Source organism: Jaculus jaculus, chromosome 6, assembly GCF_020740685.1.
Source record: "Jaculus jaculus isolate mJacJac1 chromosome 6, mJacJac1.mat.Y.cur, whole genome shotgun sequence".
Classification (NCBI taxonomy): domain Eukaryota; kingdom Metazoa; phylum Chordata; class Mammalia; order Rodentia; family Dipodidae; genus Jaculus; species Jaculus jaculus.
This window is the reverse complement of record NC_059107.1, coordinates 87,991,629-88,015,467: the sequence shown is the minus strand read 5'-3', so window position 1 is coordinate 88,015,467 and position 23,839 is coordinate 87,991,629. Positions and strand designations below refer to the sequence as shown.

The 23,839-nt window shown below is 39.0% G+C and overlaps 1 protein-coding gene across 3 annotated transcripts in view; it reads left to right on the top strand.

Annotated features, from left to right (window-relative positions):
• Scaf11 (SR-related CTD associated factor 11) overlaps nt 1-23,839 on the top strand; it is a 72,289-nt gene that overhangs the window by 43,423 nt on the left and 5,027 nt on the right. For all 3 annotated transcript variants that reach the window (XM_045151808.1, XM_045151807.1, XM_045151806.1), the window contains exons 5-11: nt 686-777; nt 4,863-4,924; nt 16,286-16,344; nt 16,509-16,618; nt 18,587-18,688; nt 19,396-19,502; nt 20,707-23,394. In XM_045151808.1, the coding sequence (XP_045007743.1) occupies nt 686-777; nt 4,863-4,924; nt 16,286-16,344; nt 16,509-16,618; nt 18,587-18,688; nt 19,396-19,502; nt 20,707-23,394 (3,220 nt within the window). The remainder of the gene's footprint in view (nt 1-685; nt 778-4,862; nt 4,925-16,285; nt 16,345-16,508; nt 16,619-18,586; nt 18,689-19,395; nt 19,503-20,706; nt 23,395-23,839) is intronic.

Below are 23,839 nucleotides of genomic sequence, written 5' to 3'. Positions count from 1 at the left end.
ATTTAGTGCTGATTTTGAAAAAAAATAAATAGAAACATTCCTGAGTTAATGAGAAAAGAGAACAATAAAAAAGGATGAAACTGTAAGAAAATGTATATGCAGTTAAAGGGCCACGTGCAATGTGTATGTATTTGGTACTGCTAAGGGGAGAAATAACTGTTTCCACATAGCACTATTAGTCTGGACAGCTTGATTACTTGAGGGAAGGGAATAGAGGTATCACATAGCTATTTATGTGTATTAGTTGTTCTCACTGTAGGCACTTACAATTTGTCTTGATGTAAGGTATGTACAGTATTGCAATGCAAATAAAACATGTTTAAAAGGATTCGCATGTTTTAACTGTTTGTCTTTATGCCATCTATGCAGATTAGTATGTATGTTGGAGAAAAGATATTAAGTGTAATATAAAAAAAGTATATTCTGTGGAGGACATAATTAGTATTCTTTAGACCATCTTTATAATATCATTTTGCGAAACCAACTTTGAACTCTTGATTCTTCTGCCTCAGCTTCTGGAGTGCTAGGCTTATCAGTGCATATCATCGCCAGGTCAGAATAGGACAGCACTTTTCATTCAGGAAAATTTATTTCATTGGTTTTAAAATTTCCAGGGAGAATTGAAAAGTTATTCTGTGTGGTGTTGGATTATTGCCCTAAACTGATATTTTTACTTCTCTTTTAGGTTCAAGTAAAAAGACAATTAAGAGAAACAGAAGATGAGAAAAGTGAAAGCTATTGTAAGAAACAGCTGATCTGTCATGAATGTTCCAAAAGGTTAGTGATTAACTTTAGATGTGCAATTCAAGTAGTTAAGACCAAAAGTAAATGAGTACAAAAAGAAAAGGATCCCTTCTCCTTCTTCCCTCTCCCTTTCTCTCCTCTTCCTCCTTTTTTCTTCCTTCCTTCTCCTCCTCTTTGTTCCTTCTTCATGCGTCTGGATGTGCACATATGTGGAAGCTACAGGAGGGTATTAGATGCCCTCTGTTGTTCTTCAGTTTTATTTCCTTGAGCCAGTCTCTCACTGAAACTGAAACTCTTCATTTTTTAGTTAGGCTGACTGACCAATAAGCCCCAGTGATCCTATTTCACTCTTTTCAGGGCTGGCATTAGAGGTGTGTGTGGCCATGCCTGGCTCTTTGAATGAGGTTCCGGGATTGAATTAGGTCATCATGCTTGTGCAGCAAGCACTGTTACTCACTGAATTAGCTCCCCAACCTCAGAACATTTTCTTTATGTGTGATTTTAAAATATATTTACATCTTTGAAAGCACACACTTCAATATTAAAAGGAAGGATCGCCTAGAGCCTGAGAATATAATGTTACTTCTACATTTGGTGAAGGCTTGAACTCTCTCTACCCCTGGGTTTTCTCCTAGTTTGTTTTAGACTAATTTTTAAAAAAAATTTATTTATTTATTGGAGAGGGACAGAAAGGGGGGAAGATAGTGAGAGAAAGAGAAAATGGATGCGCTTGGGCCTCCAGCAACCACAGACGAGCTCCAGATGTATGCACCACTGTTGCAGTGAGTTTCTCATTGCTGGCAGAAATCATCCGACCAAGAGCAACTTGTGGGAGAAAAGGTTTATTTTGGCTTACAGACTTAAGAGGAAGCTCCATGATGGCAGGGAAAATGATGGCATGAACAGGGGGTAGACATCACCTCCTGGCCAACATCAGATGGACAACAGTGACAGGAGAGTGTGCCAAACACTGGCAGGGTGTCACTGGCTATAATACCTATAAGCCCACCCCCAATAATACACTGCCTCCAGGAGGAATTAATTCTCAAATCTCCACTAGCTGGGAACCTAGCATTCAGAAAAACTAAGTTTATGGGGGACATGTGAATGAAACCACCCCATTCTGTCCATATATAAACTGATAACCATACATGATGGAAAATGCAATACATTCATACAACTTTAAAAGTTTAAAAGTCCCCAGAGTTTTTAATCAATCCCAATGATGTTCAAACATCCCCATAATCCAAGCTCTTTTAACTGAGCCATAACAACAAAAAATGTCCCCCAGACCCAAAATGGCACAGATAAACATTCAACTGCAAAATACAGCATTGGGTATAGCAAAGAAATATTCAACCAATACAAGATTTAAATAGGGCAAACATCAAACTATGTAGCTCCCAATCCAACAACTCCAATAAGTGACAAATTTTACGTTTGATAATTCTAACCAGCAACAGTTCTCTGGCGTTCCAATCCCGCCCCTCCAGCTAGGCTACTCACAGTCCTGGAAAACTTCATCCAGGGCCAGCGGCTCTCCTTGGCAGCCATCTTGTGGTCCCGGTATCTCCACTGGGTTTCCACTGTAACCCATGGTTCATCCTCATGGCTCCATTGGGTCTCCATGCAAGCATCCAGCAAACCTGCTTCACACTGCCCATGGTCATTTCTAAAACACAAGACCGTGTTGCAAATTCAATGACCCTCCCTTTCCAGCATTTCTTATACTCCATAATACCAGGTGGGGTGCCAGTTTGTTATCCAGGGGTGAATAAAGCAGACTTTGAAGAACAGGACACTCCTTCAGCATTTAGGCCCCTTTAAAAGACTGCCTTCTTTCTATTTTCCCAATGCAGGTCAGCTGGCCCAATCTCAATGGTTGTAATCTCTCATACATTTGTAGCTGAACAGGCAGAAGTTTCAGCCCAATGATTTTATTCTTTCTGTGCCATATCCCTCTGTTCACACCAGTCTGTTTCTATGCAAAACAACCCTGCACAAGTTCTTAGGACATGGGCAAAACAGCAAGTCTTTCATACAAACTGCTTCTAGCCCAGTCCAGGCAAAGCTCTTTCTCACCCTCAAGCCAAACCTCACAGTCCATAGTTCTTACTGCATTCAGGTCTTTCAACTCTGACCAGAATAGTCCACCAACTGTACTTACAGCACTGCAAGTTGCCTCTTAGGCCAAGGTTTCAAATTCTTCCACATTCATCTTGAAAATAAGCTTCAAAAGGCCTGAGCCACACAGGCAGGTATCTGGTAGCAAATGATACCACTTCTTGGTTCCAATTTTACTCTTGTAGTCAGGTTCACATTGCTGTCAGAAATCACCTGACCCAGAGCAGCTTGTGGGAAATAAGGTTTATTTTGGCTTACCGACTTTAGGGGAAGCTCCATGATGGCAGGGAAAACGATGGCATGAGCAGAGAGTGGACATCACCTTCTGGCCAGCAATAACAGGAGAGTGTGCCAAATACTGGCAAGGGGACACTGGCTATAATTCCCATAGTGCTTCCTCCAACGATCCACTGCTTCCTGGTGGTGTTAATTCTCAAATCTCCATCAGCTGGGAACCTAGCATTTAGAACACCTAAGACTATGGGGGGACACCTAGTCAAACCATTGGAGCTACCTTATGCATCTCCTTAATGTGGGTACTGGGGAGTTTAGCCTGGGTCCTTAGGCTTTTCAGGCAAGCCCTAACCACTAAGCCACCGCTATAGGCCTAGACAAATTAAAAAAAAAAACGTTTTTTTTTTCTAGTTTATTTGGCCATATTAAGATATTGCAAGATTTAACTTCTAAATTTAGATGAGATTGCTTATTGAATTTTCATAAGATTAAACTAAAAGTTTTGTTAAATAAAAGTACTGTGGAATTTTATGATTTCTGACTGCTTATTCTCAGTGTTGTATCGATCAGAAGTGGCATTTAACGGATAGTCTACTAGTGCTCTAATCTGGGCAAAAAAATAGAAAGTAACTAATGTAATAGAAAAATGGTCTCTATGAGACAGTTGCAGTTGAAACTTTTGCTTACACACACACATACACACACACATGTATGTTTTTGGTTTTTTGAGGTAGGGTCTCACTCTAGCTCAGGCTGACCTGGAATTCACTATGTTGTCTCAGGGTGGCCTCGAACTCATGGTGATCCTCCTACTTCTGCCTCCCGATGCTGGGATTAAAGGCGAGTGCCACCGTGCCTGATTGTTTTCATATTTTGGCAGATACTTCCTACCTACCATAATAAATGTTTGTGTTTAAAATGTTTTAAACTAAAAATTTGGATTTTAAAAGTTGTTAGTAATGTGCTCATTGTACTACTTTGACTTAATTATCTAGAAATACAGTGCTTAGCACTTGAATTTAACATTTAAAAATTACTTATTTGCACATGTGGGATTTGGGTGGGGTGGGGTGAGGGTGTACTATGAGTGCTATGTACTTGGACCACTGTTTGTATCCAGCTTACATGGGTGGCTTGGAATTGAACTTGAGCTGGCAGGCTTTCCAGGGTAGCACGTTTAGCCACTAAGCCATCTTCCCAACCCCTAATTTAACATAGTTTTAAACTAAATTGACTATGTCCAGAAGTATTTATTTTATTTTTTCTTTATTTATTGGAGAGAGAGAGGGAGAGAATGAATGTGCACGCTAGGGCCTCCAGCTGCTGCAAATGAACTCCAGATGTGTGTGCCCCCTTCTGCATCTGGCTTATGTGGGTCCTGGGGAATTGAACTGGGTTCCTTTGGCTTTGCAGGCAAGAGCCTTAACCACTAAGCCATTTCTCCAGCCCCCAAAGTAGTAGTTTTTCCCAACCTAGCACCTTTAGCCACTATACTATCTTCCCAGCTCCTAATTTAACATTTTTAAAACTAAATTGACTATGTCCAAAAGTAGTATCTTTGTATCAGTATATTGTCATAGTCATAAGGAAATCTACAATTCATTAGTGCATTTAATCAGAATAATAATTTTTTTGTTTTGTTCTTTTTCAGTGATAATAAACTTTATATATAATATGTTCCATTGTGATGGGCAGTGCATTGAAAATAAGTAACCAAAAGTTTTCTCTTAACTCTTTCAAACCTTTATTGATATTTACAGAACAGAGGTAGTAAGAGAAGATCTATCATGTACAAGATTTTGTGACTTGAAGATGATCTATAGTAAGTAACTTTTTTTGTTTGTGTAATCTGCCCTTTTATTTTTTAACTTAATTGTTGTTCCAGAGTTTTCAGTAAGATTTTGAGTTGGAAAATAGTCAAGAACAGAGCTCTTTACAATGTGCTGTACCCCACACAAACTTGCTTTTATGGGGTCATTGATACTGTTCCTGACCTTTATTTATTTGTTTGCTTGTGTGTACTTTGTGTGTGTTCATTCCATGCACATGTATTTGCCCTTCCAGGGCCACTTGTGCTTGCCTGTGTCTGGAGTGGCTGTGATGGCCAGAGCCAAATGTTGGATGTCCTGCTCCATTGCTCTTCCACTTGTTCTTATTGAAGCCCTAGTCTCACTGATACCGAAGCTTGCTATTTTGTGTAGTCCCAGACCATTTCTTCTTCTCTCTTCCCCTTTTCATGTATAGAGTTACAGGCACATGTGGCCATGCCCAGCTGTCAGGAAGTGCACTTGCTGAGACATCTCTGCAGCCCTCCTTGGCCTTTTTAACTTTCTCTTCTACTTGGAGGGAAAGGGGAAGGATGTATGTGTTGAGAAAAATAGAGAGTTTCTCTCCATTACTTAGTGTTTAGTAACCTGCTTTGTAGTCTCACTCCACATATCTAGGGGAGATAATAAAATACCTCTGGGACAGTTACCTGTAGCTGGAGAAGTCTATGACAATAAGAAGCTAACAATTCCCAGAGGCAGTTGTGGCTTGGCCTTTAGGTACAGTCTGGTGTAATTTGCTTAGATACAAGTAATCTCTAATATATTTATCTACATGAGCAGTTAGTTTTATCATTTGTTTTGTGTGGTGCATGATTGTCTAATACAGGAGCACCATGGCCTGAATAAAAAGGCACCATTCATAATGGGTTATGATGCCTACTACTTTGGGCTTCAAGCTGTTTTTCTGTTACAGAGAAGACCTGCTATGTGCTGTGTGTATTCAAGAAGATAGACATTTATTTTCCAGGTTCTGCCAAGCAACAGGATTTTCTGATGGACTAGAGTTTTAATTCAAGTCTTGACTTGAGTAACTGGTTAAATGAGAGTGCAAGCACTATAATGCAGACTGCTAGTAGAAGAAATGGGAGTGTTTATTCAAAAAACCTGTTTTAGGAATCTAATGGTTATTGCTGGGGGTCATTGCTGGGGGTCAGAGGAAGGGAAATGTTTGTCAGGATATATGATGATTCAGTTATGCAAGACATGTTCTGGAAACTAATGTACAACTTGTTGGAATGTAGTACCAGTACTCTGTTGTACCCTTGAAATTTTTTAAGATAATAGATCTTAAGTGTTGATACAAAAAGATAACTGTGAGGTGATGGATATGTTAAGTAGCTTGATTATGGTGTTTATTTCACAGTATATTTTATATCAAAACATTAACTATATTTATTTATTTGGGAGTGGACTCACCAGGATCTCCAGCCACTGCAAATGAACTCCAGATCCATGTGCCACTTTGTGCATCTGGCTTTACGTGGGTACTGGGGAATTGAGTTCTGTTCATTGGGCTTTGAATGCAAGTGCGGTAACTGCTAAGCCATCTCTCCAGCCCTAATCTTCATGCTTTTTTAGTGATGATCAGTTTATGTTGATATGTTTATTTGTACTTGAATCTTAAAGTGATAATTTCTTTTGGTTGTCATTTCATTCCTTACTCTAGCTCAGACATAGATGATCTTGATGATAATATGGAGAAGAATAGTTAATTGGAAAAGGAAATTGAGTCAGAGAGAGTTTAAAATAAAAGCTAGAATTTATGCATGTTATACTTGTCACATTCATTGATTACTAGCTGAATCCCTCTAATTCTACCCTCCAGCCTTCACATAGCCTTCTTTTTGTATTCTCTCTTGTGTTTTTTGTTTTGTTTTTGTTTTTGAGGCAGTGTTTCACTACAGCCTAGGGTGACCTGGAATTCAGTAGTCCTAGGCTGGCCTTGAACTCAGAGCAATCCTCCTGCTTCTGCCTCCCAAGTAGGTTTCATGTCAGTTTGGGACAGAGCAAGATCCTGTATATCTCAAACATACATCCTGAAAAAATGCTGTCTGTGTCTTTACCTAGACTTATTTGGCTTTCTATTCATAACTTTTTATATTATGTACTCCTTTAATGAATCAAACTTGTGAAGTTTCAATGGTCGGGTTAGGAATTACTAGTATAGCTCATAATTGTAATAGTATATAATAGTCGTGAGAACTCTAGCATACCTAATGGGTAATTTTATTTGCATTCAAGCCACTTTGCTTGTGTGTGTGCAGACGTGCATGTATGTATATGTGATGTGTGTATATGTGTTGGCACACGTGTGGTTGTGTGCCCATGTGTCATGCATCATCTTGCATATGGGTCTACAGGTCAATGTTGAATTTCTTTCTTTATTGCTGTCCTCTTTAACTTTGAGATAAGGTCTCTCACTAAGTCCAGAATTCAACCTACTTGGCTAGACAAACAAGCCAACCAGCCAGCCCTGGGTGTCTCCTTTCTTCACTTCCCTAGCAACTGGGATTATAAGTGTGTGTCACCATTCTTGGCATTTTGTGTGGGTGCTGAGAATCTGAACTCTTAATTCTCACACTTGCATGTCATGTGTTTTACTCCACTGAGCCATGACGCCAGCCTCTGCTTGGGTTTTATGCTAGCTTTTCCATTAAAACTATCCATGAAAACTATAATTTCCTTACACAGTGTAGATGCTGTAGCTTTATCTTAGATATTGTGAAAGACTACATATCAAGGGGCTGAAGAGATGGCTTAGTGGTTAAGGCGCTTATCTGCAAAGCCAAAGGACCCAGGTTCAATTCCCCAGTACCCATGTAAGCAGATGCACAAGGGGGCGCAAGCATCTGGAGTATGCAGTGGCTAGAGGCCCTGGCGTGCCCATTCTCTCTCTTTCTCCTCTCTCTCTCTCTGCTTGCAAATAAAATAAATAAATTAATTAAAAAAAAAAGACTCCATACCAAGTGTTGCAGTCAGGTTCTCATTGCTGGCAGAAACCACCTGACCAAGAGCAGCTTGTGGAGAAAAAAGGATTTTATTTTGGCTTACAGGCTCAACAGTAAGCTCCATCATGGCAGGGGGAAAATGATGGCATGAGCATAGGGTGGACATTGCCTCCTGACCAACATCAGGTGGACAACAGCAATAGGAGCATGTGCCAAGCACTGGCAAGAGGGAGCTGGCTATAATACCCATAAGCCTGCCCCCAACAATACACACAACTATATTCCAGGAGGCGTTAGTTGCCAGATTTCCATCAGCTGGGAACCTACCATTCAGAACACCTAAGTTCATGGGGGTCGCCTGAATCAAACTTTCACTCCAAGCCTTTTGGTGAATTTTATAAGAAATAGAGGAGTGGTATAATTTTTTTGCTGTTCTGGAATTTTTTTAAAAAAATTATTTGAATGGTCCTTCAAATGTTTCTCAGTCTATTGCAGGCTGATTGATCATCTGGTTAGGGTTCTTCCCCCTATACTTTGTTTCTTGGAATGTAAAGTAAATTTAATTTGGTCTAGTAATTTTTAAAACATATTTATTCATTTATTTGAAAGAGAGAAAAAGAATGGGCACACCAAGACCTCAAGCTGCTGCAGATAAACTCCAGATGCATGCGACACCTTGAGCATTTGCCTTATTTGGGTACTGGGGAATTGAACCTGGTACCTTAGGCTTCACAGGCAGTTGCCTTAACTGCTAAGCCATCTCTCCATCCCTGAGCTAATCATTTTTAATTTATGTAGTCTGGAAAAAAGTATCTCACAGCCATTTCTTTCTTTCTTTCTTTCTTTCTTTTTTTTTTTTTTTTTTGGTTTTTCAAGGTAGGGTCTCACTCTAGCTCAGGCTGACCTGGAATTCATTCTGCATTCTCAGGGTGGCCTCGAACTCACAGCGGTCCTCCTACCTCTGCCTCACGAGTGCTGGGATTAAAGGCATGCTCCACCATGCCTGGCCTCACAGGCATTTCTTAATGTAATGGTTCTTTAAGTACATGGTTAGGTGTATTTAATTATGACTTTGGTGGTCTGGGGAGAAGGCTCAGTCATTAAAGGTGCTTTCTTGTAAAGTCTGCCTGCCCAGATTCAGTTCCCCAGTACTGGTGTAAAGCAAGACACAAAAAGTGGTGTAAGCATCTGGTGTTTATTGGCAAAAGGTTCTGATACCCCCCTACACACAAATGGAAATTTAAAAAAAGTTAGCATTTTTGTTTGCGATTAATTGCTCAAACTTTGGGGTGCCTCTCAGGCATTAGCATTTAAGCTATCTTCATTATTCAAGTTTGTATTGTATAAAAGAAGTTTTCATGACAGGTCTTTGGGATTATGGTTTAATGGAATGTTTGGGGATATACTGAATTAAAAGTAAGGTATGCTTCTAGTTTATCATAGCAGATTAAGCCCCTGTTTAATCTCTGATCCTTTCCAATAGTTTACTAAAATTGACAGTAATTCAATGAAAAATAAATAAGCCCCAAAGGTGAGAGAACTGGGCAAAGAGGAAGCTGCCCATAAACTCTAGTGGTTGTAGAGATTGCTCAGTGGGCAGAGTGCTAGCCTGCAAGGACCCAAGTTTGATTCTTAGAACCCACAATAAAAAGAAAAGTGCCAGTTGTGAGCAAGTGCCTATAAAGGGTTGGGGAAGGCAGAATTAGCCCTCATTGGGTTATCTAGTCTATGCTAATTAAGTTCCAGGCTAGTGAAATATTGTCTCAAAAAAGGTGGGCAGGCGGGGGAGGGGGGACTGGAGAGGTGGCTCAACAGTTAAAGTGCTTGCATGCAAAGTATAAAGACCTGGATCCAGGTAAAGCCAGATGCACACAAAGTGGAGCATGCATCTGGAATTCATTTGCAGTGGCTATAGGCCCTGACATTACCCCTCATTCCTCCTTATCTATCTGTCTGTCTCTCTATCGTCTAATCTTATCTATTCATCCATCTATCTATCCATCCAACCTTCTCTGTTTCTTTCCACTTGCAAATAAATAAATAATTTTTAAAAAGGTGGGTAGGGTAGAGAGATGGTTTAGTGGCTAAGGCCTACAAAGCTTAACAACCCAAGTTTGATTCCACAGTACCCACATAAAGCCAGATGCACCATGTGGCACATGCTACTGGTATTGTTTGCTGTGGCTAGTCTCTCTGGTGTGCCTATTCTCTTTCTCTCTCTGCTGGGCATGGTGGTGCACACCTTTAATTCCAGCTCTCAGAGGCCCAGGTAGGAGGATTGCTGTGAGTTCAAGGCCAGCCTGAGACTACATAGTGAATTCCAGGTTGACCTGGGCTATAGTGAGACCCTACCTCCAAAAAAAGTTTGACAGCACTAGAGAGTGATTGACACCTGGAGTAGTTTTCTTATCTCCATACATACATGTACACTTGACTGCATACATGTGTCCATATACATGCGTCTCCACACACACAACAGACTGTTTGCAGAAACCTAAGCCTTTCATAGGGTGGGTAGAGTTAAGCTCCTGTGTTGTAGAGCTAAGTTTGAGGCCTCTATTATATCCGAAGGAAGAGATATGGGGTGGTGCAAAGAAACAGGATTGTTTTAACAGTTTTTAGATAGTTTTTCTTACAGATTCCTTTCTGAACAGAATAGCAGAATGATATTATCCACTCACACTAGAGGTTTACTCTAGAGTAAAGACTAAATCAGGTTAAACTGTGGCCTAATTAAGATCGAAGAATCAATGGTAAAGAATGGGGAGTTAAATCATATGGTGAGGCCTCTGGTCCTCTACACAATAATTTTCAAGAAGATTGACAAGTTGTCATCTTATTTTAAAAAGAATTATTTATTTAAGAGAGAGGGGGGAGAGAAAGATTGGGCACACCAGGGCCTTCAGTCGCTACAAATGAACTCCAGATTCATGTGCCACCTTGAACGTGCCACCTTGAACATCTGGCTTAACTGAGTACTGGGATGTTGAACCTGGGCCCTTTAGCTTTGTAGTCAAGTGCTTTAACTGCTAAGCCATCTCTCCAGCACAAAATACATTGGTAAGTCTTTTTGTATTACTTAAAATGGGAGGTAGGAACCATCTTCTGTCATCTTTCTTACCCTATTGATTTAGATAGTGAAACTTGGGAGTCTACCAATAAAATGCATCCTTGGTCAGATAAAATTATGATCATCATTATTGATTTTTTTCGAGGTAATGTCTCACTGTAGTCCAGGCTGACCTGGAATTCACTATGTAGTCTCAGGCTGGCTTTGAACATACAGTGATCCTCCTACCTCTGCCTTCCTTGCTGGGATTAAAGGTGTGTTCTACCATGCCCAGCCCCGAATCAAATTCTTTAGGCTCTGATTTTCTGTTCCCTCACCACCATTTCCCACTACTGTCTCATTGTTCCATGAACTGTTCAGGGTCATCAAATACCTGAGGGGAATCAGCAATGCAGAGTTCAGTACAGAGACAAATGGTCCTGAGGGATGGCTTGATGGTTAAAAGTGTTTGCTTGCAAAGCTGAATGTCTGGAGTTTGATTCCCCAGTACCCACATAAAGCCAGATGCACAGATTGTCATCCCATGCATCTGGAGTTGGTTTGCAGTGGCAGGAGGCCTTGGCATGCATGTACACACACACAGCACACACTTTCTTTCTCTCTCCCAAATAAATAAAAAATATTTAAGACAAAAGAGGGCTGGAGAGATAGTTTAGTAGTTAAGGCACTTGCCTACAAAACTAAAGAACCCAGGTTTGATTCCCCAGGATCCACGTAAGCAGTTTGTAGTGCCTTGAGGCTTGGTACACCCATTTTTGTCTCTATCTGCCTCTTTTTCTTTCTCTCTCAAAATAAATAAAGATTAAAACAACAACAACAAAGCAACATGGGTCAGACCCAATGTTGAGAAATGTAACAACTTTCAAAATTTTTCATGTCCTTACAGATTTCATTATTAATACAAGAAAAATGTTTTGTGTTTTGAGTCAGGGTCTTATTGTAGCCAGCGCTGACTTGGAACTCACTTTGTAATCCTAGGCTGGCCTCAAACCATAGCAATACTCTTACCTTTGCCTCCTGAGTGCTGAGACTAAAGGTCTGAGCCATCATCCCTAGCAGAAAAAGGTTGTTTAAAAATATTTTATGTGTTTTTAAAACTATTTATTTGCAAGTAGAGAGTTACGGAGAGAGTAGAGTGTGTCACTGTGCTAGGGCCTCTAGCCACTGCTAATGAACTCAGATGCTTGCGCCACATTGTGCATCTGGCACATGTGGGTACTCGGGAATTGAACCCAGGTTGTTAGGTTAGCAGGCAGCCACCTTAACTACTGAGCCATCTCTCCAGCTTAAAAAAAAAACAACACAATACAACTTTAGAAATTAAATTAAATTTAGAAATTAAAAATATTGTATAAGTTATAAAAATTCAACAGAAGATAAGCCAAAGTCCCAGAAAGTAGAACTAAAAACCTGAGAGTTGGTAGAGTATTTGTATAAAAGATTAAATACTAGGTAATATAACCCCAGAAGGAACTCCAGGATGAAAAAAATAAAGTGCAAAATGACCTGGGGCTGGAGAGATGACTCAGCAGCTAAAGGTACTTGCTTGCAAAGCCTGATGGACTGGGCTCAGTTTCCTAGTACCCACATATAATAACCAGATACACAAAGTAACGTATGTGTCTGGAGTTCGATTGTAGTGGCAACAGGCCTTTCCATGCCCTTTCTTATATTTTCTCTCTGCCTCTCCTCCCTCCTCTCTTCCTTCTTTTTTTCATTCTTTTTCTCCTCCTTTACCCTCCACTCTCTTCTTTCTTTCAGATGAAATATTTTCAAAAGTAAAGGAAAGTTACTAGACTGGTAGGGTATAAGTTTCCAGGTACAAAGAAATAATATACCTAGTATATTGAGAACTACTTGTTTCAGATACTTCATAAAATTTTACAGGTCTAAAGATAGCAATGTCCTTAGAATTTTTTCTTTGATTTGTGTGTGTGCAAATGATTTGTGTCGTGTGTGTGCATGTTTACACATGTGTGTGTGCCCTTTGTATGTGTACGGAGTCTAGAGAAGAATGTTGGATGTCCTTTTTTGCTCTCATTGCATTTTCTTTTTCTTTTCCTTTCCTTTCCTTTCCTTTCCTTTCCTTTCCTTTCCTTTCCTTTCCTTTTCCTTTCCTTTCCTTTCCTTTCCTTTCCTTTCCTTTCCTTTCCTTTCCTTTCCTTTCCTTTCCTTTCCTTTCCTTTCCTTTCCTTTCCTTTCCTTTCCTTTCCTTTCCTTTCCTTTTCCTTTTCCTTTTCCCTTTCCCTTTCCCTTTCCCTTTCCCTTTCCCTTTCCCTTTCCCTTTCCCTTTCCCTTCCTTTCCTTTCCTTTCCTCTTTTCTTTTCTTTCCTCTTTTCTTTTCTTTTTCTTTTTCTTTTTCTTTCTTTTTTGAGGTAGGGTTTCACTCTAGGCCAGGCCGACCTGGAATTCACTACGTAGTCTCAGGGAGGCCTTGAACTCACGGTGATCCTCCTTACCTCTGCCTTCCAAGTGCTGGGATTAAAGGTGTGTGCCACCATGCCTGGCTTTCATTACAGTTTCTTTTTCTTTTTTTTTTTAAATTATTTATTTATTTGAGAGTGACAGAGAGAAAGAGGCAGATAGAGAGGGAGAATGGGCACGCCAGGGCTTCCAGCCACTGCAAAAGAATTCCAGGCACGTGTGCTCCCTTGTGTATCTGGCTAACATGGGTCCTGGTGAATAGAGCCTTGAACCGGGGTCCTTAGGCTTCATAGGCAAGTGCTTAACCACTAACCCATCTCTCCAGCACATCATTGCATTTTCTTGAGATGGGGTTTCTCCCTCAATCCAGTGCTGCAGTTTTCCTTGCAATTTTCTGATCTCTGCCCACTGCAACTGGGATGCAGAATGACAACGTTCAGGAAGAGAGTTTCAGTGTGGGAAGATGACCATGAGGATGACGGCAGAGCATACTCTAGAAAGACACATTCAGGAAGAGTTTCAGTGTGGGAAGATGACCATGAGGATGATGGCAGAGGTAGTCGAGAATGACAATTGAGCAGTAACTTTCAGGGTTATAAGTTGAGACAGGAACAGGACACAAGTAGAATAGCTGAGGGTGTAGGTAAGCCTATATGCAGCTCTTGGGAGGCGGATTCATTGCTAGAAGTTTAAGGGCAGCCTTGACCCAAGGGAGAAAGAGAGAACAGGGTCTGAAGGAGGAGGAAGCAGAAGGGAGGGACAAACAACTGCAGGATTTGATGAGCAGAGTGGGTCTTTTGGAGGGGGTTATGGAGGTTGTTATGCACATGTATGCTGATGCGACCCCCTCAGTACCAGGATTACAGGCATGTGCATCCAATCCTGTTTTTTTTATATGGGTGCTGGGAATTGAACTCAGATTTTTATGCTTGCATAGCAAGTTATCTTACCATAAACCAGTTGCTCATCCTCTTGTTTGTCTTGTTAATTACTATCAAAATAGTAGCTGGGGTATGGAGAGATGGCTTAGCAGTTAAGGCATTTGCCTGCAAAGCCAAAGGACCTTGTTTCTATTCTCCAGGACCCATGTAAGCCAGATGTACAAGGTGGCACATGCATCTGGAGTTTGTTTGCAGTGGCTGGAAGCCCTGGTATGCCCATTCTCTCTCTCTCTCTCTTTCCCTCCCTCTCTCAAAAAAAAAATGTAGCTGAATGTGGTGGCACACGTCTTTCATCCCAGCACTTGGGAAGCAGGGATAGGAGGATTGCCATGAGTTTGAGGCCAGCCTGAGACTACATAGTGAATTCCTGCCAGCGTGGACTAGAGCGAGATATTATGTCAAAATAATAATAATAATAATAATAATAATAATAATAATAATAATAAAAGGCATATCACTGCTGTCTAAGGACAGGTTCGTAGAGTGGATTTGTGAAGTGATTTCTAGGAATCCCCAATTTAGAGAAATTGAACAGTGGTTAAGTACTTAAAGGTTGTCATTAGAGCCACTCAAGTCCTCAACATTGGCTAGAGAACTTAACGCTTTCTTCAGAGAACATTTGTCAAATGTTTGTGTTCCGAGGGAGACTTCCAAGAGGAGGAAACTGTGTGAACAGTACATACCCACTAAGTATTGAGTCAAAACCATTCAGTTCTGTGCTTAGGGCATAAAGTTCATTGTAACTACAGCATCATAATTCTGTAGCTGCCTGAACAAATTGGTTATTTCTAAGAATGTGGCTGGGTACTTACCACCCCAAACACTCCTATTTTCGTAAGGAATTTAAAGAATAGGCATGTTGGAATAATAAATACATAAAAATATACAGCAGTAAGTTTCTGAAACTTAGCTTTCTTGTCCCCAACATTTAAATTATATTTGTTACCACAGTAATGGCTATGGCATGTTCATGAAGGATGGATAGTAGCTCTAAACCATATAGCTGTTGTATTAGGAACTTAAAAGGAAATTATGCTGTTAAGTAGAAAGTATGCTATTACCAACTGCAGTAATAGAAGGAAAGTACATATCATCTTGCAGCCCTCCTACTTTGTAGGAGTGATGTTTTGGGGAGAAATGGGTGGGATCTCTAGACCCTTTAGCTGACAAAGTGCAAGACTAAAGGCAGCTGCCATTTGCAGTGCTCTAAGGGGACAGCATTGACAGCCCCAGCAGTTTGATCTTAGCCCTGAGCATATTGGGTAGAGAGGTGAGCGTTGTTAGTCTCGAGTATATATGACAGGGAGGTGAGCAAGTAAAACTGAAGAGCTGTAATCTGTAAAGATGTTAACCGAATTTTCATGTTTAATAGAATTTATTCCTTATATTTCTTCATTTGAAGGTACTCATGGAGATTAATTTCCTGATGAGACAAACAACATTGCTATGTCACAAAGCTGTTTCAACCAAGGCTTTTAGGTGTTTCTCTAAAATTTGAAGAATAAAGAGTTACTTAATTGAAGTATCAGGACCTAGATGTGATTTGTGGTTAAAAGGGGTAGTGAATTCAGTTTCTCTTGCTCAGCTCTGACTTCAGAAGAGCTTATAATGATCTTTTAGGTAATAACTGAATGAGAAATATTTGTGTGTTAATTGCATTTAATAGCTTGAAGACACATAGGTGGTTTATTACACATTAAGTTTGTATTGCATGGCATGAAATGTGGGCTAAAATTACAAAGTCCATTTGCTTGAAGAATAACAGCTTTGTTTATTGTAAACATATATTTCCCTTTTATCTGTGGCTTTTAATGAAATTAGTATTTGCAAAATTGTAAAAGTACAAGTGTCATTATAAATGCAAGTTTTCTAAATGTTTTAACTTTATCTTTGTCAGCATCACAGCCTTGCTGCCTTCTTAAATAAAAACTGAGGCAATCTTTAAGTCTCTTTTGTTTTTTTTTTGTACAGGAAACTCTTCAAGCAATACTATGGGAGGAAAGAAAGATGCAGCAATAAAGATAGATAAGGTTTGTTGAAATAAACACATATTTCTTAGAAAATAACCCATTATAGTTAATGTAGTACTAACTATAGTGTCTCAGGTATATTAAATACTTTATTACGACTATTATGCAGCTGTTATGGAAGTATTTTTGTTTCTTGTTTCACTAAACATTTCTTACATTTCTAGCCTCGAAGACCAAGTCAGTGTATAAGCCCTTGCTTTAGAAATGTTTTCTCCAACATGTTCCCTGCTGGTTGTTATACTGGAGAAGCTTCTCTTATCCATAGAGCTTACTGGTTAGTATTTTCTACTTCTTACACTATTTGTATTTGACATGATCACAATTAACTTTTCATAGAAATTTAAACTAGACTCAATAAAAATGGTGAAGACTCATTTTGGTGTTTCTGAATTTTTTGAGGTAGGATCTCACTGTATCCAAGTCTGACCTAGAACTCATTTTAGCCTTCAGTGCACAGTGATCCTCCTACCTCTGTCTTCTGAGAGCTGGGTGGGATTAGAAGCATGCACCACTAAACCTGGCTCATTCTTCTTTGTTTCTTTGGGAAATAAATTACTTCTAGCTTTTGTTGGTTTTTTTTTTTTTTTTTTTTTTTTTAGGTAGGGTCTTGCTCTAGCCTAGGCTGACCTGAAATTCACTATGTAGTCTCAGACTGCCCTCAAACTCTAAATGATCCTCCTACCTTAGCCCTGAGTGCTGAGATTAAAGCCTTCTGCCACCAAACCCCACAATAAATTGTTCTAGTAAAGACATAAACCTATTACTTTGTGATGTTCTCTGTTATATAGTGCCATCTTATGCCAGTGAGTTTTGTTTACATTAGTAAGTTGTTCTGAATACACTTGTTATTATATGATGGGAAGCAGACTCCTTGTTCAACTCTGAGAGTAGTACCAATGAAAGCCAAACTTTAAGAGCAGGTCCTGCCATCTTTGGGTCCATAGTGATGGGCAGGCAGATGCCAAGCAAGAACTTTTAGGATTTGAAGGCTAAAGTGAAGTGTAAAAATCACATAAATTGACAGAGTACCAAGGAAACAATTACATCTGAGTTGCTTTTTCAAAAGCTGAACTACAGTTGTTTCTGGTTGCAGTACTCATACCTTATTTCTTTTGTATTCTGCCTAGTTGTAGTAGGAAATTATTGTACTAAGAATTTCTCTCACTGGTGAAGTTTATATTTAGCTAGAAAGTGTTCTAAATAACTGACCAAGTGTCTACTCTGTCATGGCATTCATAACATTCTGTTAAGATTTAATCCGAACTAGTGCATGATGGAGCTTTTTGGTAGTCTTGGTAATAAGGCAAGAGGATCATGAGCTTGAAATCAGATTGGGCTATCTAGTGAGTTTGAGGTCAGCCTGGACTGTGTATATAGTAAGACTTTTGTCTCAGAAGATAGACAGGGGCTGGGTAGGTGGCTCAGTTGTGGAGACACTTCAGTGGATAAGTGCTTGCCATGCAAGCATCATGACTTGTGTTCAGATCCCCAGTACCCATGTAAAAGCCATGGCACATGTCTGTAATTTCAGTACTGGGGAAGTGGAATATCCTAGCGGGTTATTGTCTAGCTAGTGTAGCTGAATTGGAGAGTTAGTGAGGGACCTTGCCAAGGAAAACAAGATGGAGGGGTTGGGGCATTGTCTTAGCAGTTAAGGGTGTTTACTCACAAAACCTCCTGGTTCAGATTTTCTTGGCACCTGCATAAAGCTGGATGGGCATTCATTTGCAGCAGCAAGAGACACTGTCATGTCCCCCCCATCCCCCCACCCATGTACACACATGTATAAATAAATGTAAAGAAAACAAGATGGAGAGAAACTGAAGAAGATGCAAATGTTGACTTCTGATTTCTAAATGCCTGGACTTGAATCTGCACAATGTATGCCCATGCACATGAACACACATACATAAACACATAATATGCAAAAAAGGACGCAATTATATCACTTAAGATAGAAATTCTAAGCCAGACGTCATTGTTCTTGCCTATAGTCCTAGAATTCAGAAGGATCTCTTGAATTTTAGGTTATCCTGGGCTTGTATTTAATTAAATTCAATTCTGATTTGTTATGTAAAATTTTTACTTATTGTTGGGATTTATTTTGAAGATGTTTAAATAGGAAAATATTCTTAGAAGTGTAATCCATAATGCTAGGTATGGAAACTGTTGAAATTCTACTTTTTCTTTCAGTGAAATCTAATTCGTAGAATTCTGATGAAAGTATAAATTTATCTTTTAGTACAGAACTTTTAGAAGTCAGTGAAATCAGTACATTGATGAGGCAGAAGAGACAGGAGCTGGAATTGTCATGGTTTCCTGATACATTACCTGGAATTGGAAGGTAAAAAAGAAAATGCTCACTTACATTCTAGTATAATTAAACTTGGTATATATGATTTTAGTCAGCAGATTTTTTAAAAAATTATTTATTTATTTATTTGAGAGCGACAGACACAGAGAGAAAGACAGGTAGAGGGAGAGAGAGAGAATGGGCGCGCCAGGGCTTCCAGCCTCTGCAAATGAACTCCAGACACGTGCGCTCCCTTGTGCATCTGGCTAACGTGGGACCAGGGGAACCGAGCCTCGAACCGGGGTCCTTAGGCTTCACAGGCAAGTGCTTAACTGCTAAGCCATCTCTCCAGCCCTTTAGTCAGCAGATTTTTATACACTTGCAGTGTATGCATTTTATGTTGAATTATACTTGAAAGTTGAATTTTTCAGAGAGGCAAAAAGAGAGAAAAAAGATTAAAACAATATTGATAAAATATTATTGAGAACAGCTGTATGTTAAATTGCCTTCATCTCTCTTACTTTTAGCTTAGCAGAAAAAGAAACATGCTTTTGAAGGTTTTGGATTATTGTTGAAGCCAGATGGTAGGCATTTGTGGACAATAAGTAACTTGTTGGTATGTTTTAGTTATTTGGGCAACAAAGTTGAGGAGCTGTATTTTAATATTGCTAACCTAATTTAGAAAATTAATAGTTTTTAATTGCTGGCTTAATTTTTAAGCCATTTAAGTAAAAATGTCTTTGTTTTAAAATTTTCAGAATTGGTTTTATACCTTGGAATATTGAAACAGAAGTCCTTCCTGTCATTTCCTCTGTGTTGCCAAGGACTATTTTTCCAACAACTACCATGCCATTAGAAAACTTTGGTAAAGTTTATGGAATGTTTGTCTTTAAAAAAAAAATATTAGCTCCTTCCAGTTTTATAGAAATGTAACTGTTGATGATTTAGATTAACTATAAAATAAGTTACTTTGTATCTCTGTAAATACTGACAGTGACCTTGACTTTAAAATCATTACAGCTAATGTATACATATACAATGGAATGTATCTTTCAGCCATTAAGGAAGAAATGCCATCATTTGCTACTGCATGGATAAACCTGGAGGACATTATGCCAAATGAAATAATCCAGGCACAAAAAGATAAATACCATATTATACATTCATTTGAAATTTAAAATGTTGATGTCATAGAAGTGGAAATTAGAATAGTTGTTATGAGGAAGTGGGCAGCAGTTTGAGGTAGGATTGGGAAACTATTGACTAAAAGATAAAAATTTGAATTAGGAAGAATAAACGTAAGAGATCTACAAATGCTGAGGTGATCTCAGTAACACACACAGAAAAGGAAACTATATAGAATCATGCATATGTTAATTAGTTGGATGCCATTATTCCACAATGTATGTGCTGTAAGACATCATATTATATACATGACAAATGCATATATTTTCATTTGTTAGTTTTCCAACTAGGAAATCTGTTTTATAATTTTAAGACTTGGAGGAACTAATCAGGCATCTCTTTTTTGATTAGGGTCCAGTGTCTAAATGATAGATTTTTAGAAATAACATGTTAGTTAATTGTAAGTAAGTAGTCTCTCTTTATTCTTGGGTAATGTTTTTCTGTTTCTTTTCTCCTAGCTTGTAACAGTTCATAAAACCATTTCACCTGTCTGAACATATTTTCCTTTTTTCTCCCCCCATAAGGTTTCCCATGTGGATTTAAATGTAGTTATAACTTACTTCAGTAGATTTAAAAATACTGATGACTAGCAGGGACATTGTGGTGCATGTTTATAATCCGATCACTTAGGAGATGGGGGCAGAATTGACCAACCAGGTGTTTGAGGCCAATCTGTGATAAATGAGACCTTGACAAAAAACAACACCTTCAAATACAAACAGACCTTTCTATTACTCAGATGTTAATAGCTGTAAACTTTCTTAAGTATTTCTTAAGTATTTTGTTTCATTGTATTGCAGACTCTTTTATTACCAATCTTGTCTATAGCCAAATTATTTATTGAACACATTTTTAAAAGACTTTTTCTTTTTCAAAATTGTCAGGTACTTCTTGCAAAGAATATGCATTAGCACATACCAAAGGAGGAGAAGAAAAAAAAAATACTTCTGGCACATCGAGTACCAGAGGGTCAAGACGCAAACCTGCAACAACTACTCCTACCAGGAGATCGACACGTAACACAAGAGCAGAGATAGTCAGTCAGTCTGAGAAATCCCCAGTATCAAATACTTCTGGGGTTAGTGCCCCAGGTAACAACAATCCTTCTGTAAGTGTTTCTCCACCAGCTGAGTCAGAAAAGCAAACAAAACAGGCTCCAAAACGGAAGTCTATGAGGAGAGGGAGAAAGGCACCTTTACTGAAAAAAAGACTTCGTAGATCTGTACCACCCTCCAAGAAGACCTCATCCAGTGATTCAGTAGAAGAAGAAACTGCAGACTCTTCTGATGCACCACCTGTGTTAGAGAAAGAACAGTCAGATGTAGGAAGTAATAACATTTGTTCTGTGCAAACAGATGTGGAGAATCAGTTGGATAATTGCTTAAAAAGTTGCAGTGAACAGACAGAAGAATATGAGGAATATAACAAGCATCATGATAAAGGGGAAGAAGTAGAATTTACATATTCCAAGTCTGGCACTGAAGATCCTCCTGTGCTAATTGGAAAAGAAGAGGAAAATCAAACCCCTAAGGATACAGGTACAGGTTTAGTGGCTCAAGTTTTATGTTTAGAAAGTGGTATTTCTGAAGATGCTCTTGTAAAAGGAAGTGATCCATTGGAAAATCAAGACCAGTTATCTGGATCTTCAGAATCAGATTTAAAGGCAGCCATATGTACACCAAATGAGTCCCTTACATGTTCAGGATCTGAAGTTGAAGTACACCAAGCAGTGTCTAGTCCTGTGCATGCGGGACCTGAAAATGCAGTACCAGTAGACAGTGAAGAAAAACGAGTGCTGAGTCACATAGTAGAAAGTACTGATCTTAAAGATGCTGCAGTGGAAATTAACAAATCTGCAGAGAGCCCCAAGTTAGAATTTTCTGAGGGTGAAATTATACACACATTGGACAAAAATGCCACTGAGACTTCAGAGCTTCAGTTGCCTAAGCATTTTGAAACTCATAATGCAGAAATGACTGTAGCACTTGACAGTTCAGAAAATGAAAATGTTAGTAGCATTCAAGACTCTGAAACAAATGTATTAAACAATCTTAACCAAATGGACACATCTTTAGACGAAAAGGCTGAACATCTTGTTGAACATCAGGGACCTCTAAAGTCACCCGATACAGAGGATCAACAGAATGAGAAGCATTTCAGTGAAGACAACAATGAAACGATACCTATGGAGTGTGATTCATTTTGTAGTGATCAGAATGAGTGTGAAATTGAATCATCTGTAAATGCTGAATCTAAACAGTTGAATGAAAATTCTCAGATACTTAGTTCTGAAAATAATTCATTCTTGGATCCTTCAAATGAGTTAACTAAAACTGTATGCCAGCCATCTGAATGTTCAACAGATACAATAGAGAAAGCCAGAAAGCCCCGTACTCGGAGGTCAAGATTTCATTCTCCATCTACAACTTGGTGTCCCAACAAAGATACTGTAGAAGAAAAGAAGCGGTCTCAGTCTCCCTCTCCCAAAAGAGAAACTGGAAAAGAAAGCCAAATGTCCCCGTCACCATCACCTAAGAAAGAGTTGGCTAGAGGTCGGAGAAGATCTCGTTCTCTATCGCCAAAGACAGATATAGTGGGGGAAAGGAACCGTTCTCGGTCCCCAAACAAAGAGAGTAGTAGGGAAACCAGGAGATCCGAATCACTGTCCCCAAGAAGAGAGACTTCTAGAGAGAACCAGAAGTCTCAATCAAGAGTGAAAGAATCTTCTTCAAGAGAAAAATCTAGGTCCCGTAGCAGAGAAAGAGAGAGTGATAGGGAAAGTCAGAGGAGAGATCGAGATAGGAAACCCAGACGGTGGTCAAGGTCCAGATCGCGTTCCCGATCACCATCAAGATCAAGAACAAAGAATAAGACCTCATGTTTTGGTAGAAATGAAAGAGATAGTTATTCTCCCCGATGGAAGGAAAGATGGACACATGATGGTTGGAGGTGTCCACGAGGAAATGATCGGTACAGAAGGAATGACACAGAGAAACAGAATGAATACCCAAGAAAAGAAAAAAATGACATCAGTCTAGATACTGATGATACAAATTCTGCTGAAAAGCATAGAAATGACTGTCCCAGTTGGGTAACAGAAAAAATAAATTCTGGACCAGATCCAAGGACCAGAAATCCAGAAAAGTTAAAAGATTCTCATTGGGAAGAAAATAGAACTGAAAATTCAGGGAATTCTTGGAATAAAAACTTTGGCTCGGGTTGGATGTCTAACAGAGGTCGAGGTAACCGTGGCAGAGGCACTTACAGAGGTAATTTTGCCTATACAGATCAGAATGAAAGGTGGCAAAACCGAAAACCCCTCTCAGGAAATTCAAATAGTTCAGGGAATGATTCTTTCAAGTTTATGGAACAGCAACCCTATAAGCGGAAAAATGAGCAAGAGTTCTCATTCGATACACCAGCAGACAGATCGGGGTGGACAACTGCATCTAGTTGGGCTGTGAGAAAGACTCTGCCAGCAGATGTACAAAACTATTATTCACGGCGAGGGAGAAATTCTACAGGTCCACAGTCTGGGTGGATGACACAAGAAGAGGAAACAACTGAACAGGGTAACATTTTCTGCTATTTAGTAATATTTAACTTGAATGATTATCAATACATCCTATTTATATGAATCCCTAATTTGTAGCTTTTACAATTGTTGAGATGAATCCTAGTTTATTACCAGATAAAGTACATATGTACACTCCTTAACATTACAGGAAAAAAACCTTGAAAATATTAAAAATTGGTCTTACTCATAATTTAATAACTAGTTAAGTTTTATGTGATTTTTTTATTACTGAGTTTGTCAAATTACCTTTTTTATTTTTGCTAATATTGATGTAAGTTATGTGAACTTACTCCTTTCAACATTTTGTTTTGGCAAAACATTCTACATTACTCAGAAATGACAAGACCATATGATATAAATGTTTTTTGTGTAATAAATCAAATTATCAATATTAAATATGAAAATATCAAATTGTGATTTTATTTTTTATTGTTACTATT